General features: G+C 43.5%; 1 protein-coding gene across 1 annotated transcript in view; it reads right to left on the reverse strand.

Moving 5' to 3' along the window:
* Positions 1–1,781: 1,781 nt before the first annotated feature.
* Positions 1,782–16,995, reverse strand: part of limd1a (LIM domains containing 1a) — a 26,292-nt gene continuing 11,078 nt past the window's right edge. Inside the window, exons 3-8 of the mRNA XM_080541290.1 lie at positions 12,432–12,499; positions 11,098–11,160; positions 10,093–10,223; positions 8,808–8,859; positions 4,131–4,199; positions 1,782–3,455 (exon numbers count right to left, since the gene is read on the reverse strand). Of these exons, the coding sequence (XP_080397416.1) occupies positions 3,312–3,455; positions 4,131–4,199; positions 8,808–8,859; positions 10,093–10,223; positions 11,098–11,160; positions 12,432–12,499 (527 nt within the window). The 3' untranslated portion in view covers positions 1,782–3,311. The remainder of the gene's footprint in view (positions 3,456–4,130; positions 4,200–8,807; positions 8,860–10,092; positions 10,224–11,097; positions 11,161–12,431; positions 12,500–16,995) is intronic.

Below are 16,995 nucleotides of genomic sequence, written 5' to 3' on the forward strand. Positions count from 1 at the left end.
CTTTTTACAACAATAACGTGTCATCTTCACATTTGACATTCCTATTTATTGGATTAACAAAACAATCACGTTTTTGATCTTGTACGGTAATAGAAGCAAGTTAAGAAGAAGAAAAAAGCTTCCCAACTAACCTGGCTTAGCTATCACTCGCTAGGTTAGCCAAGTTAAATAGCAAGAAACCACATTGACCAGGCGAGCTTGAGCGATCAGAAATCAGACAGGTTGTCGATTGGACTCCAAGCTCTTAAAACAGCCATCCGCATACTATGAATAGCTACACTTGGCGGATGGCATAATTTGTAGGTAAATACATACTACTACTACTACTACTACTAGCCGTGCCGTGCTGTGAAAGAGAAGCCAAGGTTGAGCAAACACAAACACCATCATCAGCTCGTTACGTGCTGCCATCCTCTTCCTCCCACGGCGTACTAAGTTGCTTAGCAACCATCAACTTCAGGCGTCAGTTGACGTCATGAGTCTACAAACCAGTAACCACAGACATCTCTTTGATATTTTATGACTAATAATAATAATTATTATATATGTTCTAAAATTATTTTCAAATATACAAATGCATACCTTGACCATCGTAATGTTTTATAGCCCAGATCAGACGATAAAAGCATTTGTCGTATTTCTATAAAGTTCTGACGTCGGAGGTGAACAACTGATATTGGGTTCCGGCAAGTCGACTTGAATGTGTTTTTATTGGGCTAGTGTGAGTCGAGTTTTTTTGTTGTTGTAGCAAAGCCAATCATATTGTCGCAACTAAGATTCCGCCGAGAACTTTCCTATTTGGAATGTCCTTCTGCCGAATGTACTAACTAGTTTGATATATAGTTGTCAACTTTTCTCTATACTTTTGTTCCAATTGAAAAGTCAGTTATGTTAACCTCACCGGACCAGTGGCGCAATGGATAACGCGTCTGACTACGGATCAGAAGATTCCAGGTTCGACTCCTGGCTGGTTCGAATGTTTTCTACACAGAAGACAATCGGAGTCAATTAAACTTGTAATACTATTAGGCAAGGCCGGCACTCAATGGAATGTCCATCTGCCAAATATAGTTGTTTGATGGATATTTGACAACTTTTCTCTATACTTTAGTTTTGTTCCAATTGAGAAGTCACTTTTATAGCATTCACCGGACCAGTGGCGCAATGGATAACGCGTCTGACTACGGATCAGAAGATTCCAGGTTCGACTCCTGGCTGGTTCGAATGTTTTCCACACAGAATATAATCGCAGTCAGTTAAACTTGTAATACTATTAGGCAAGGCCGGCACTCAATGGAATGTCCATCTGCCAAATATAGTTGTTTGATGGATATTTGACAACTTTTCTCTATACTTTAGTTTTGTTCCAATTGAGAAGTCACTTTTATAGCATTCACCGGACCAGTGGCGCAATGGATAACGCGTCTGACTACGGATCAGAAGATTCCAGGTTCGACTCCTGGCTGGTTCGACTCTTTTCTACACAGAATATAATCGCAGTCAGTTAAACTTGTAATACTATTAGGCAAGGCCGGTGGTGGCTATGGGCACCCAAACGTGCGTCTTGCCCACCCAATCAAAAGTTAAGATGTTTTTCTTTTTTCTGAATTGTTGATATTCCGGGGGGGAGTTTTGAATGTTTAATCTCATATTTGTATTTACTGTAGGTCCGTATACTATGTCTATCTAACTAAGCGCTTAATCTTTTACGCTGCTTTTACTCTGGTGTAAAGTTCATTCGTTTTTTTAGTGATTCTGAAATCGACAGGCTGTCGGATCGTTTCCCATAGACCTATTGTGTAAATATCACGATCAGTATCATTTTAAGTACAGACCCAACCAGGATTCTGCAGCGAGATCTATAGCTGTCAATCTCCGAAGAGACAAGAGACCATTTCACAATGTAATACAGTGCATTTATTTTTAAAAATATGTAATATATGGGCATTCTCTGAAATACATTTCAAATACAGTATTGTAATACTCCATATTATGTAGACCTACTTAGAAAACGAAGGATTCATAATGATACATAAAAGTACTTTGTAAGACAAGCCATAAATATAATAGTAAAGCATATAACATGATATTTAAATGTATGATTTGGGAGTCAAAATAAAATGTTCACTTCAAACCAAATTAGTTATTAGGAGGTTACTCACACAAATTATTGTTACAGTAGATTTCAAATCATTTATTTCTCTATTGATACATGCTTTGTACTCGGGACATTAAAAAGCATAACATACTGTATTTTTGAAATATCTTCCTGCCAAAATGGCAGTACTGTTTTATGGATCACTTCAACCAATGTTTATGTTTGTTGGTTGTGATAGTTAATTTATTGCAGATGAACAGTGCTTTTGAAAACAAGTTTGGCTTTGGGTGAAACATTTAGCGGAACAAGTCATGTATTTGGATTTATACAAGGATGGACTACACAGGCTAGGCTAGAAGGGTTGACATTCAGACACAGGTTTCAAAGAGATGGGATTGACTAGGCTACTTTCGATCAGGTCTAGAAGAGAAATCACACTGTCCAACAAACATGAATCTCAGTTATGTGGAAAACAGAATTAGGTAAAATGTGTGTAGCCTATTAAATTGCTATGTTTGAAGATCTGGATTTTGCATTTTAGCTGATAAACACTGGAAGAAAACAAAATAATAATTGTAATGGAAACATCTTCACTCACACAGATACATCCAACCCTTCACTCCTGAGACAATTCCCTGCTATGCTATCAAATGCATATCTACGTTATCAGTATCTACATGAAATCATACTGCATAACTAGTATGTTGATAGCATGTGGAACTGATAATAGTATTATCATGATATTTACAGGCAAAATTCATATCTACAAAAATCTAATTGTGACTTTTTCAAGTACTACCTGTATAATTGAATGCTTGCTTGCTTGCTTTTAAAGTAAGGCTTTGGCACCAGACATTAAAATAACATCAAGAAGTCGTTGCTGTTTCGAGGTTATTCTGACACTTGACACAGCTATGGAATCCTTTGAACATTACACCGCTAAAATATTCTTTTCATATGGTAGGTCAGCCCCCTTGACAACTAACACACAATGTTCTAAATATATAGAAATTGATTTAATATGAAATACACACACACACACACACACACACACACACACACACAATCGCCTAAAGAAATCAGAGATATAGGCCAATTGTTCATTCATCATTCAGACAATTTCCAACAGCTACCCAGCCACTTTTTGGGCAGAAAGCTGGTTCTGCTTGTTATGCACAGTTCCTTCAGAGAGCCACCAGGTGGCGCCCTGCACCTAAAACTGGTGTTGGTAGGAGGCAGCAGTGGGTGAAGAAGAGCCAGGCTCGATGTGCTTCAGATGGCAGGAGTGGCAGAGGAGGTGCCCATCCAGCGGGTAGCAGCGGTGCCCCTCCTCATCGTTCAGCTCCATCTGACAGTCCTGCCAAAACATGGGAATACAGAGGATTAGGAGGGGAATTTGATCATAACATCAAGAAGAAGAAGCACAAATTCCAATTTTTTCAGGAATAATCACATTAACATTTGTGTCTTTCGAATTCAATTCAATAATGTGCAATGGTGGGCCATAGAATAAACATAGACGGTTGTTCTGTCTTTTTTCAGTGAAAAGGTCAACACTACTTGAAGGGATTCCTCAAAATCACGTTGATTTGAGAAGAAGACCGCCTCTCCTCTGCTCTGATTTTTTTAATAATTTAACATTGCTTTGACAGTGGAGTTACTTCTATGCGAGATCACACTCCAAACAAAGCTTTAATCTCCATAGCCTGGCTGCTCTTGGTTGTCAAGGGCCCTCAGAATCCCAGCCTGTCAATCAGCCTGAAGCAATGGCAACAGAGAGGCAGGAGAGTCACTTGAGAAATCATAATCAAAACCATGAGTGATGAGTCGACGCGTGGCCTTGTCTGGTCTGCTCTGCTACGCAGCACAGTACGTGGTGCAATTAGCAACAGCTGGACTGTGGCAGAGAACTGAAATCATCTTGGTGATGCTTTTGTGTGTGTGTGTGTGTGTGTGTGTGTGTGTGTGTGTGTGTGTGTGTGTGTGTGTGTGTGTGCGTGTGCGTGTTTGTGGTATCCCAGTTTTGACTTACCTCACAGTGATAGCACTCAACATGATAGTCCTTATCCATGGAAACCACCCGAATAGTCTCATCAGAACCCTGCAGGGACAGACAGATAAACAAACAGATATTCATTATTGTCACCGAAGACTGAGGCCTGTTAGAACTCACATCAAACTGTTATATGCCTATATTTCCCAATATTTCTATTTATTTACAGTTAGGTCCATATATATTTGGTTACAGTTATATAATGAAAAAAATTAAATGCAGACTCTCAGCTTTAATTTGAGGGTATTCACAGCCATTCATTGGAGGAAAGGTTTAGGAATAACAGCTCTTTAGTAGCCCCCTCTTTTTCAAAGAACCAAAAGTAATTGGACAATTGACTCAAAAGCTGTTTCATGGACAGGTATGGGCTATTCCGTTGTTATTTCTTTATCAATTAAGCAGGTAAAATGTCTGAGTTGATTCCAAGTGTGGCATTTGCATTTGGAAGCTGTGAACACACAACAGGAGCTCTCAATCCAACAAATCCATCAGAGAGATAGTGGGAACATTAGGAGTAGCCAAATCATCAGTTTGGTACATTCTGAGAAAAAAAAAGAACGCACTGGTGAGCTCAGCACCACAAAAAGGCCTGGACGTCGATAGACGACAGCAGTGGTGGATGATCGCAGGATCCTTTCAGGGGTCTTCAACCTTTTTCAACCCAAGGACCCCTTGGATGAGAGACAAATAGAACAGGGACCCCCCACATGTAATATATATTTTTAAATGTCTCACATTTTAAAGCCTATAATAACTTTTATATTTACTTCATTCACCTTTTATTTCACCGTATTAACCTATTTATAAACTGGGTTATTAGCCTATATGTGTTTATGATTGATAAAACGTTCATGCATAATTATGATTGGTTATTATTATTATTATTATTGTTGTTGTTGTTGTTGTTGATGACTGATGAGGCTTATATTTTCTATTATTATTATTATTTTTCAACAATGAAACTTTTAGCTTCAGGAACCAGGTATGCCTACCTCAGTGAGATGACTGGCCCTGGTGGGTGGTACACACCCTGTCTATTCTGGGGGAGATGGAGGTTGTCAGGCAGAGCATCATGTCATCCTCAGGCTGCAGTCTGGAACTGTATTTGCTCTTCAGGTAGGTGAGGGAGGAGAATCCTCTTTCACAAAGATAAGTTGTTGCAAAACGCAAGAGGCTCACCATGGCCTTTGCTGTCAGTTGGGGGAAGTATTTCTGGCAATGGATCCAGAACTGGGTGAGAGGCCGTGACTCGTACACATTCTTGTGTGTACTGTCTGTGGTTAGGTCTATCAGCTGATCTTCCTCAGCGGCTGTCAGGTTTAGGCGTCGGATGCATTGTCTTTGAATGGAAACCGTATCCATGTCTTGTGCTTAGACGTTGGCACATGCACATCAGAAAAGTACTTCTCAAATTGACTTTCGAGTGCCTCCAAGTGATCAACAATTGCGCATTTCACGTCAGGCGAGGGCACCGCGGAATCCGCGGAAATGCATTGAAATGCGCAGCCAGCTCCGCGCGGTTTTGGCCAACCAGAATCTCGTGGATAGCTGTGCGTAATTCAAAGACGCGCGCCAATACTGATCCACGGGATCTGACCTCGGAATGGTAAAGGAGCGGCGCATAGAGAAGCAAAGAGGCGGGTTTGTTATTATCAAACTAGTAACTAAATTAGTAACGTTATGCTAGTTATTAATTAACGTTAATTTCGCAATGAAGACCGAACTGCAGCGTTTTAGCCAACACCTAGCTTGCTAGACAGGTGTGTTATTTTTTCCAGCTGACTTTATGTTAGACTCTGCATCATGGGCATAATTTATTTTGTAAATTGTTTTTGTCAAAAGTAGTTTATTATTGCCTATTAATGCTTGTACTTTACTCAATATCATTTTTGTTATATTTTTCAATTCTCTAAATATTTTGGTGAAAATTGTGAATTATTATGACAAAAATTGGCGGACCCCCTGCAGTACCTCTGCGGACCCCCGGTTGAAGACCACTGCTTTACATGGTAAAGAAAAACCCTGTCACAACATTCAGCCAAGTGAAGAACAGTCTCCAGGATGTAGGCATATCATCATTATCTAAGTCTACAATAAAGAGAAGACTTCACGAGAGCAAATACAGAGGGTTCACCACAAGGTGCAAACCATTCATAAGCCTAAAGAATAGAAAGGCAAGATAAGACTTATCAAAAAACATCTAAAAAAGCCAGCCCAGTTCTGGAACAGCAATCTTTGGACAGAAGTATGGAGATGGCTTGGGGGGGTCGTGATCCGAAGCATACCACATCATCTGTAAAACACAGTGGAGGCAGTGTGATGGCATGGGCATGCATGGCTTCCAATGACACTGGGTCACTAGTGTTTATTGATGATGTTTACAGAAGACAGAAGCAGCCGGATAAGTGAATATAATAGTGATATACTGTCTGCTCAGATTCAGCCAAATTCAGCAGAGTTGATTGGACGACGCTTCACAGTATAGATGGACAATGACCCAAAACAAAAGCAACCCAGGAGGTTTTTAAGGCAAATAAGTGGAATATTCTGCAGTGGTCAATTGCTTGATCTCAAACCGATCGAGCATGCATTTCACTTGCTGAAGACAAAACTAATTGCAGAAAGACCCACAAACAAACAACAATCGAAGACAGCTGCAGTAAGGGCCTGGCAAAGCATCACAAAGGAGGAAACCCAGCATTTGGTGATGTCCATGGGTTCCAGACTTCGGAAAGTCATTGCCTGCAAAGGATTCTAGCCAAAGTATTAAAAATGAGCATTGCATTTATGATTATGTTAATTTGTCCAATTACATTTGAGCCCCTGAAAATAGGGGACTGTGTATAAAAAGGGTTGCAATTCAAAACGTTTCATACAATATTTTGTTTAACCCCTTAAATTAAAGCTGAAAGGGTGCACTGCATCTCGATTGTTTCATTTCAAATTCATTGTGGTGGCGTAGAGACAAATCTATAGAAATTGTGTCACTGTCCAAATATTTTCAAATGTATTCTTATTGGGGGACAGACTGTGTTGTTCATCTACTACTGCATATCTGCTTGTGAAACAGTTTTATCCAGTGAATGAACTAATAACAGACTCCCACTCCCTCCCCATGCTGTTATATTGACGGCCAGCAATCCACCACCAGCTTGTGAGGAGGAATTTAACTCCTCGCTTTTTCATCACAACATTACAATTCTACCCCTACTGCCTAAGTGAGGGGGTGGTGGGGAGGAGGGGCGGACAGCATTCCAGTGGGGTCAACTCTAATTTTGGAGGAGTCTTTGAAGAGGGAGGGAGGGAGTAGCACACATGGGTAGGTGCTCCGCCTGCCTGCCTGCCTGCCTGCACCTGCACCTGGACCTGCACCGCCACAAACATGCAACCAACATTCCTCCCAGCACTTCCCAAATCACTCCCATGTAAACACAACACCGTTTGATAGCAGGTGACCCTGGTCCAAATGAAATGTAACATTTGCCACAGGCTGATTGCTTCCATGCCACGCTACATTGATGCAGTAATTCGTGCAAAAGGAGCCCTAACCAAGTATTGAGAGCATAAACCCCAACCCTAACCCTAACTTTTCAGAAGGTCGCCATTTCTGTATTATAAATCCTTATATTTTGAGGTACTGGATTAGATTTTCATGATCTGTAAGCCGTAATCATCAACATTAAAAGAAAAAACGCTTATATTTAAATATTTCACTTTATGTGTAATTAATCTAGAATATATGAAAGTTTACATTTTTTTATTCAATTACAGAAAATATTGAACTTTTCCACAATATTGTAATTTTTTTAGATTAACCTGTATTGCTTCAGCTCAGACAGAGTAAAAGTGAGCTGAAATGGATGTCTTCCTGTCTGTCTGGGAGTGTGAATGTACAGTCTGAGCTGAGGAGGATGCATGCATGGTGGTCTGATGGTTCAGCAGAGAGGACTTCTGAGATTTCCAAATGTTTAATGAGGGAAAGCTGACCACCTGACACACGCCTGCCACCCCTCCCCTCTGCCATCCCTCCCCAGTCCCTCTGACACACGTTAAATCTACCTGATAATGCGGCACATTTAGACACCCCCCCTCTCCCCTTCCCTCCCCTCTTTAAAGGGGACACATGATTGTTTGCCTGTGCGTCAGAACTCTCTCTCTCCTCACATCTGTACCCCCCCCCCCTCCCATCAAGTTCAGGTTCACCTCCGGGGTGGTTATCAGTCTTTACCCCACCAGGAGAGAACCAGGTCAGGGGGAGTCTGGGTACATAAACACCCTGGAGATATGGTCTTATGACAGATAGTGTGATTCAGTCCACACTGATGCGGGTCGCACTGGAATGCCCCCCTGGAGGGTGATACGCCCCACAGTGGAGGCTTGTGCGTTTCATACCATTCCTCATTCTATTTCATGCATTACAAAGAGCCCCGTCCTCCGATTTCTGCCTCCGCCAGCCTCCCCTGGTTTTACACGAGATTCATATGGCCAACCCATAATCAGCCGATATAGTACAATAGACCCACAGAACATTTTTAAACATTACTTCTCACCATTGCCGTTTTGTCAAGTTATGACCAGAATAAAGTGAGATTACACTGAGAAAGACATACACTAAAGACAAACCTTTTACAGGGTTTTTATAGGGGCAGGGCTTACCTCTGAGGGCAGGATGGGTTGGTTACATGCTGCACATTTAGGGGCCAGGACCCTGAACACATGAAAGAATGGACAGAAATTATGACATTTTCCAGACTGTAAATTGGTTCCCTGGAGAGACCCCCAAGCTTGAGTGTAGATCCTGACCATTAGGTTATAGCTAGCCTCTCTACCTCTCATCCTCTTTCCCAAGTCCCTTCCCAACAATCTCCCTCTCCCTCTTTTTCCGCTATCCCTCCCCAAGTCTCCCCCTCTATACATCTCCCCAGTCTGCACCCCCCCTCCTCTCATACGGGCAGGCAGTGTGGAAGAGAGGAATCTCCTAAGGAGAGGTGCGGAGCCGCCAGGCCTGCAGATGTGCTGGCTCTCACTCCTCACACATGTGATTCACCCAACCCCCCCCAAAAAGAATAGAAAAACAAAGGAGAAATGAATTCCCCCCCCCTCCCCGACACACACACACACACACACACACACACACACACACACACACACACACACACACATACACACACACATCCATCTGCAGATGGCTGGCACCTGAATGTCTGAGAGTGTACAACAAAGAGCCTCTCATTGTGGAGGGGCATGACTGGGTCTGCATACACACACACACACACACACACACACACACACAAACGCACACGCACGTGCTCACGCACACATGCAAGCGCACAAGATGTACCTTCATATAATACGGTACTGTTCATACCGGCATTTCTTCATTGTTTTTCCTGGAATACACATATCCGGAGCAATATACAAACGTACATTCCTCTAAAATGGTTTTGGATGAAAAAAATAATAATGGGCCAACCAAGGTGAACCTTTGCAGAGAAGGGTTGGTAACAGAGTCTACTGATTATACAAATACTGACTGTAAACGTTGCTCACCAAAAGCAACCTATACTGGCAGATGCTAGTTGCATAGGGTTCACTCTCCTGTGCTGGGTGTAGCCGTCACCATCAGCCCCACAGAGCTGTTAGATGGTTCTAACAGAAGACACAGGCCTCGCGGCTTCCCTCTGCTGCTTCTGGCACTGGAGGTCTCATTGCATTATACACTTGTGTGTGTGTGTGTGTGTGTGTGTGTGTGTGTGTGTGTGTGTGTGTGTGTGTGTGTGTGTGTGTGTGTGTGTGTGTGTGTTGTGTTGTGTTGTGTTGCTTTTAGACAAAAGATACAATAGCCATGTGCCACTCCCTTTAGCCCTTCACTGGACTGGACACTCACCCATCTCCTCTCCCCCCCCCCCCCTCCCATCCCTGAGCGGGCACACCCACACACCTGTGGTAGTCTTTGACACAGTAGATCTTGTTCTCAGTGTCTACAGTGAAAGGCACTCCGTCCAGACTCTCGTTACAGATGACACAGCGGAAACATCCAGGGTGGTATGACTTCCCCAGGGCCTGCAGGATCTGACCGGGGAGAGACAGAGAACACCGTTGAGGCTTTCTCGTGTGCTAAAACACATACAGTACCATTTTCAGGAATGACTGTAATGCTGTTTCATCTTACCTAAATACAAGTACAGTCTTTAGTCTCTCTTGAGAATTCTGTATGTGACTCTTTATTCTTATCGGGAGATAGTAGCAGGTGTGTGTGTGTGTGTGTGTGTGTGTGTGTGTGTGTGTGTGTGTGTGAGATGATCCAATCAAAGCAGGAAAACATATCCTTCCCCTCCACCCTGCTGTACAGCTCTGTATGTATGTATGTATGTATGTATGTATGTATGTATGTATGTATGTATGGTGAGCATGTGTAGAATCATGTCAGGGGAAATCCTGCATGTGCTGCTCCACTCCCAGTGAGGACTAGGCTTGTGATCTCACATCCTTTGTGTGCCGGTTTGGGGGGTTTGGGGGGGTCTGTGTCCTGGTTTTACCCGTGTGTGCGTGTGTGTGTGTGTCTGTGTGTGTGTGTATGTGTGTTTGAGAGTGAAGTGTGTGTGCAAAAGTTCTATGGATGAGGATGGTGTAGTATGCTTGCTACTATGTGTGCATGTCTGTTACACATGAGTGTGTGTGTGTGTGTGTGTGTGTGTGTGTGTGTGTGTGTGTGTGTGTGTGCGTGTGTGTGTGTGTGTAGTCCTGAAAGCACCACTTCCCCATAAGCTTTTCTCCAGATGTGGCTACAGGATGCTCTATGAGGGAGGAGCAACTACATTTTTCTGTTGCTACCCACCTACCGATACACACGCACGGGCATACGTGCGCACGCATGCACGCACACACACACACACACACACACACACACACACACACAATGAGGTGTAGACAGATAGACCCTCACCATATCCATGATCAGATGTCCACAGGCGTTACACTTGTCGGCAGACTGCTGGAAGCCTGAGTACTGCAACAGACAGAGGAGAGGACAGAACAGTGATGTCACTGCTGGTGATGATGTCACTGGTCTTATTCGAACCCAGAGGAGCTGTCCAAAGGAAACTGGGCAGTGATTGGGTGTCATGTCAAACTGATCCACAGTCTCTTCACACGTGAACTCAAATACATCTGCTGTTCTGGGTGTTCATTCCAAGAGGCCTCAGAGTTCTATAGACATTGTCTGTCTGTCTGTCATCATTACATTAATATTACATTGACATGTTTCTGCCTGCCTGCCTGCATGTCTGCCTGTCTGCCTGCCTGTCTGTCTGTCTGTCTGTCTGTCTGTCTGTCTGACAGTTCCAGATCACTCATTACACCTCATTAAGAAACATGGGAAAGCCACCTACGCCAACTTGACATTTAATTAATGGGGGTAAATAAAGCAGTGTCACTGAAGAGGAGAGGAGGGGAGAGGAGAGGAGGAGAGGGAAGTGGATAACGGGAGAGGAGAGAACAGGAGAGGAGAGAACAGGAGAGGAGAGAACAGGAGAGGAGAGAACAGGAGAGGAGAGAACAGGAGAGGAGCAGGGGAGAGAGAAGAAGACGAGGGAAGAGGAGAGGAGAACACAGTACTGGGTAATAGGTCCAGCAGGAGAAGCTAGGGTCATTAACAACACTGAGAGAATGGAACAAAAACTGATTGGATTAGGCAATTAAAGCCAAACTGTAACAGGGAGCCTTAAAAATAGAAGTGTATTTTGACAGAGCACTTGGGGCAAACACGGGCTCTGCTTTACTGAAGGTGTCACTTTGCAATGCCCTCTGCCTCTCCCCCCTCTAAAACACAGCTAAGTACTATCTCCAATTCCTAACCCCCACCCCCTCCCCGCCCTTTCTCACCCCCCACGGGAGTAAACCAATACAGTGAGTCTCCATGAGAAACTTGAACTTGGGCCACAAGGTCAAAGCCTCAAACTGTAATGTTGGGAGTAGGGGTCATGGTCACATGGTCACAGTAGCACACAGTGGAAGGGCAGACATGTGGCATGGATTAGATTAGTCTGTGTTCACCTGTAAAATATATAATATATGGCCTATATAGAGTCATGTTGCCTTATCAAAGTCCTTTGAGTCCTTACGTTCGAAAATCCTCTTTCTCTAAGACGCATTCTAATTTTAAAGACGTACAGAACATTTGGGCCCAGTTTCCTGATCCCAGATAAGTGTTAATCCTCGAACCCAAAAAATCTTCTTCGGTGGAAAATTTGCATTGAAAGTGTGATTTAGACAACTTACCAGGAAGTCCTCCTCACAGAACACCTTCCCACCCACGTAGTAGAAAGCTTTCCCTCTTAGCCTTCGACCTGAGGGAAGAGAGAGAAAAGCTTCTTTAATCCTCTTCACTCAAACAGCGCTCATCAGACCAAACCCTACATGGAGGCCTGACTGACCCCCCCCCCCGCAAGGGGAACAAAACTTCCATAAAAATACATCTCCTAAAACACCAGTGACTGAAATGAGGACGAGGAATTCTGCGAGATTCTGTGAAAACCTTGTAAAAAACCTAAGCTATTATACTTCCATTATGTCACCCCCAAGTAATGCACAGGAGCACCACGGTGATCCAACAACACCATTCATAGGTTCCAGAACCCTCCGACAGACAGACAGACAAAACTCATTAACTCCTGTTAATTCCCAGACACACAACTCAAATAAACATGTCCCTGTTTGATTCTAATCTCATTGAGACGCAGGACGGGACAGGTCTGAATTGTAGGAGCTGGAAACACATCTGGAGTCTCGCTGAACCCGCAACCATTACCACACAATGGGGAGAATGGTGTGATTGAATCAAATTACCTAAACGGGCGTAACGGATTAAAAAAAGGCGTTCTCTTGTGGTTCACGTGGCAATAGGTTGAGGCCCAGGAGGAGGAGGAGCTACGGCTCTTCTTCTCTGTCTCACATTCCAGCATCGCTGGCATACGCCAGGAGCACTTCCTGTCTGTTGGTCTGTGTGTGTGTGTGTGTGTGTCTTTCTATCTGTTGGACTAGATATCTATAACTGGGCACTTTAGCCCCCTCTGTCTCCATCATAACAGCCCCCCCCCCCACCCCATCTCTCCCCACCAGCCATTCCTGCAACCCAGGTCCCACAGGAAGAGGGAACATTCCACACATTTTCTGAGAGGGGGAGGAGGTGAGGGGAGAGGGGGATGAAAGGAGAAGGCAGTGTGTGTGTGTGTGTGTGTGTGTGTGTGTGTGTGGGGGGGGGGGGTTAACATTTGTGAATAAGACCCTTCTTCATCTCCTGCCTGCTTCATATACAAGATACATTCAGACAATGAATGGATTAGATGGAGGGAGGAGAGCATGAGGTAATGGAGCCCCTAGATTAGGATTCATACAGACCTACAGGTTTCAATCTCCACAAGACAGAGATGGGTGGAGGAATGGGGGGTCTTCATCAAAAAGGCCTGGGGATGGAGAGAGTGGAGGGGGGGCAACCTGTCGCTGTCAATGTACAAGTGGTGATCATAGATACGGCACAAGAGCCAAACAAACAGACAGTGTGTGCTGTTCTTCCATTAAGACTTGGAAACATCTACACAGTAACATTAGGACACTAGCCAAAGAAGACATTCACCTCCAAACATAACAAAACTATGGTCTCTCTAGACTGATTCACTTTTGAAATAGGCGTCCAATCACGGCTGTTCTTGTGATTCGCCTATTAGAAATCTTGACTTAACCTCTTCGGTCACCTCTGCAGTAAGATGAACTGACCAATACCAAGGTCCGGTGGTGACGGGCCAATCAACTTCTGCCTTCTGACTTCAAATCATCAAGACAGACAACCATATCTGATTAGGTCTTGAATACTATATTCTCCCTATTCATTTCCATAGGGAATGAGAGATGGAGGGAGGGACGGCTGGAAGGGAGAAGGGATGAGAGGAAGATATGGACGTGTCCTCACATTCCTGTCTTTTTTTCCAGTGAGTGGTGGAGTAAAGGAAGGCAGTGAGCCTCGTGGGGAGATAAGAAGAGTTTAATTAAAGTCAGAAGTCAGGCCTGAGACTGAGGAGTGAGAGAGCGAGGGAAGAATGACGACTATTTCCCCCCCTCATAAAAATGCCTAATGCCTTGCAGAGAGAAAAATCACCGGGTCGTTTGTCTAATGAAAACATTCTTGAAAGTCTCTGGTGTGATCCTAAGCTACATCTGTGCAGCTCACTGTCGAGTCTGTCTCTCATTCAAGCTATCCAAACATTATTAATCTGAGGTAAAAAAACAACAAATGATGTGAAATGCACAAATCAGATGCCATGGAACAAGCTAGAAGACAATGGGACCACTTTTCACATGATCTAACCAATCTTAAAGCTCTTTTTCAAGGAGCAAATCCGTTTAATCCCATTTAAAGCTACTTTCCCCAGTTTACAAAACAGCACAACAAGTTTTTATTAGTAGGAAACAGTCGGCTATGTTTATAGCCACCCCCTCCTGTTAATCGAAATCACACTGATCTGGTTTGAAAGTGTTGACAAAATCTGGGAGTCATTGTTCAGGTCAGGCTTTGCAAATGATCACCTCTGGACAGTTCGCCAGGGTTCAAACTCAACAGCGCCTTTCATACAAACACCACTGGCTTCACCGCCAATCAGATCCTTGTTTGTGTTCTCAAGAGGGAGCGGATTGGATGGATGAACGGGGGGCTGATGGTTTTAGGGCTGGGCCGAGTACAGAGTGAGGTCTGTACTCCTGACGGATCATAACAATCGGGCGACTGTGCTCACGGCCACCTCCGCTCCCACCTCTGCCAAACACTCAGCTCACAGACTTGACCACTACTCTCCTGTTGATCAAATCAAGCCAAACTGAGTTCCATTGGGGAAAACGAGATGACTGTGTGTGTGTGTGTGTGTGTGTGTGTGTGTGTGTGTGTCACATTCTAACCTTGACACTTGTGAGAACAGGGGTTCATTGAGGGAGACACAGCAAAGAAACTTTGAAACTAGTTTGAGACATCTGGAGCTCTATTGGTCATGCTGTTACTAAGTCCTACTGTTCCAAGGTGGCCTCTGGTCATATGTATGAGAAGGAAGGCCCAGCCATAACCATTAAACAGATGCTTCATAAAGTCTTCCCACGAACAGTAACAGCCTCAGTCGATTTTGTATTCCCTTGAATCCCTCTCTCTCTCTCTCTCTCTCTTTCTGTCGCTCTCTCCGGGATTAACGTTTCTACTGAAGCTTCGTTTTCTCCCCTCGCGTTCTTGTCCTCTTTCTCCATCTATGGGCCTCTGTCTTGCCCACCAGATTATTTTGATAAGACTACCTGTAAACCTCTCCCTCGTTTAGACACATGTTGAACACTTGGCATTGAACAGGGGTTTAGCAAGGGTTTAGGGCTGTTTTGGTCAGCTTCATAGTGCTTTAGGGGAGGCTTGCTTTGGGACTTTTCTAACATGGTCAATAGCTCAAACTAGAACCTCCTGCAACAGAGTCTTCTATCCCAGACATGCAGCTTGAACCGTCTTGCCCATGAAGAATGTACCCCCTGCCTCGCCGCTGGGGGGCGGGGGGGTAACATTCTCCTTTAAGTAGTTCATGGTCTTAAAGATTCTGTTATGCAACACATGAACCATGAAGGTTGTCATGACAAGGGGGGGCAGGAGGGATGAAGAGGGGGAGGGCGGGGGACAGGGGGATTAGTAGCAGGCTAACAAGACTGTGGCTCGAGTGTGATTGTGTTTCAACTTTCAAGTTTTATTGTCACGTCACATTACACAAGTGTAAGAGAGTACAATTCTTGGGCTTCGGTTCCTTATATTGCAGCACACGACAATAAGGCAAAAGGCAAGATAAGTAAAAAAATAAAAAGTGACAATAGTACAAGATATAAGTGACAAATAAGACAGGATACAATTAGCAGTACAATAGTAAAATAAAATATAACCACAAGCGGCAATGGGGCGTGTTCCTACAGATATGCCCCCATAACCATAAATTGGGTGAGATTGACAGACACGGGGTAGATGTACAGACAGGTTGTAGATTGACAGATAGGGGGTAGACCTACAGACAGGGGGGTAGACCACTCACCTAATATGGGCCAAGTTGAACTCATGATATACTAAGCTATGATATTATGAAGTACCCTAGGACCACAGGCCTGTAAGGTACCAGTCACCTAATTATGGCCTGATATACATAGGCTACTATGCTATGATGATAATATACATGTCAAGCATTTCACTACTTATAATGTGCTTACACAATATTGTGAAATATAGTGACTGAAACTTTTAATTTCTGATCAGAATAAAAGTCAGGAAAAAATAATTTAAGAATAAAAGTCGTGTTATTTTTTTTTTCTGAATAAAAGTCTTAACCTTTTTTTTCTGAATAAAAGTCTGAAACTTTCTGTCAAATATATTTATTTATACAGCATATGGATGTTACGTGCCTGTTACTTGCCGCTTTCAGTTCTAGTAGATCTAGTAGTTCTAGTTAGATCGCGCAACCAGGGAAAAGCCGACATGTGTTAATGGGAGCAAGACGCGAATCTACCGGCATTTGGCTCATGAATGAACGGCGAAAATGTCTGGTCGGCACAGCTTGGGATTCCATGGAAGTTACAGGGAACTATGTGTGAAAGAGGCTTAAATGTTGAAATAACAGTAATACCATGTTCATTGATAAAATGACATAAGGGATGAAAAGGGGGGATGGCAGTTTTAGAAGGGGGATGATGAAGCACGCTGGATGAGGAACAGTCTAGTATAGGCACAGCACATCACCATATTAGCGATTTTTTTGTTATGCTTGTTGTAAATAAAAGTTCTATGATG

Source organism: Nansenia antarctica (assembly GCF_963989245.1).
Source record: "Nansenia antarctica genome assembly, chromosome: 10".
In the NCBI taxonomy this organism is placed as follows: Eukaryota; Metazoa; Chordata; class Actinopteri; order Argentiniformes; family Microstomatidae; genus Nansenia; species Nansenia antarctica.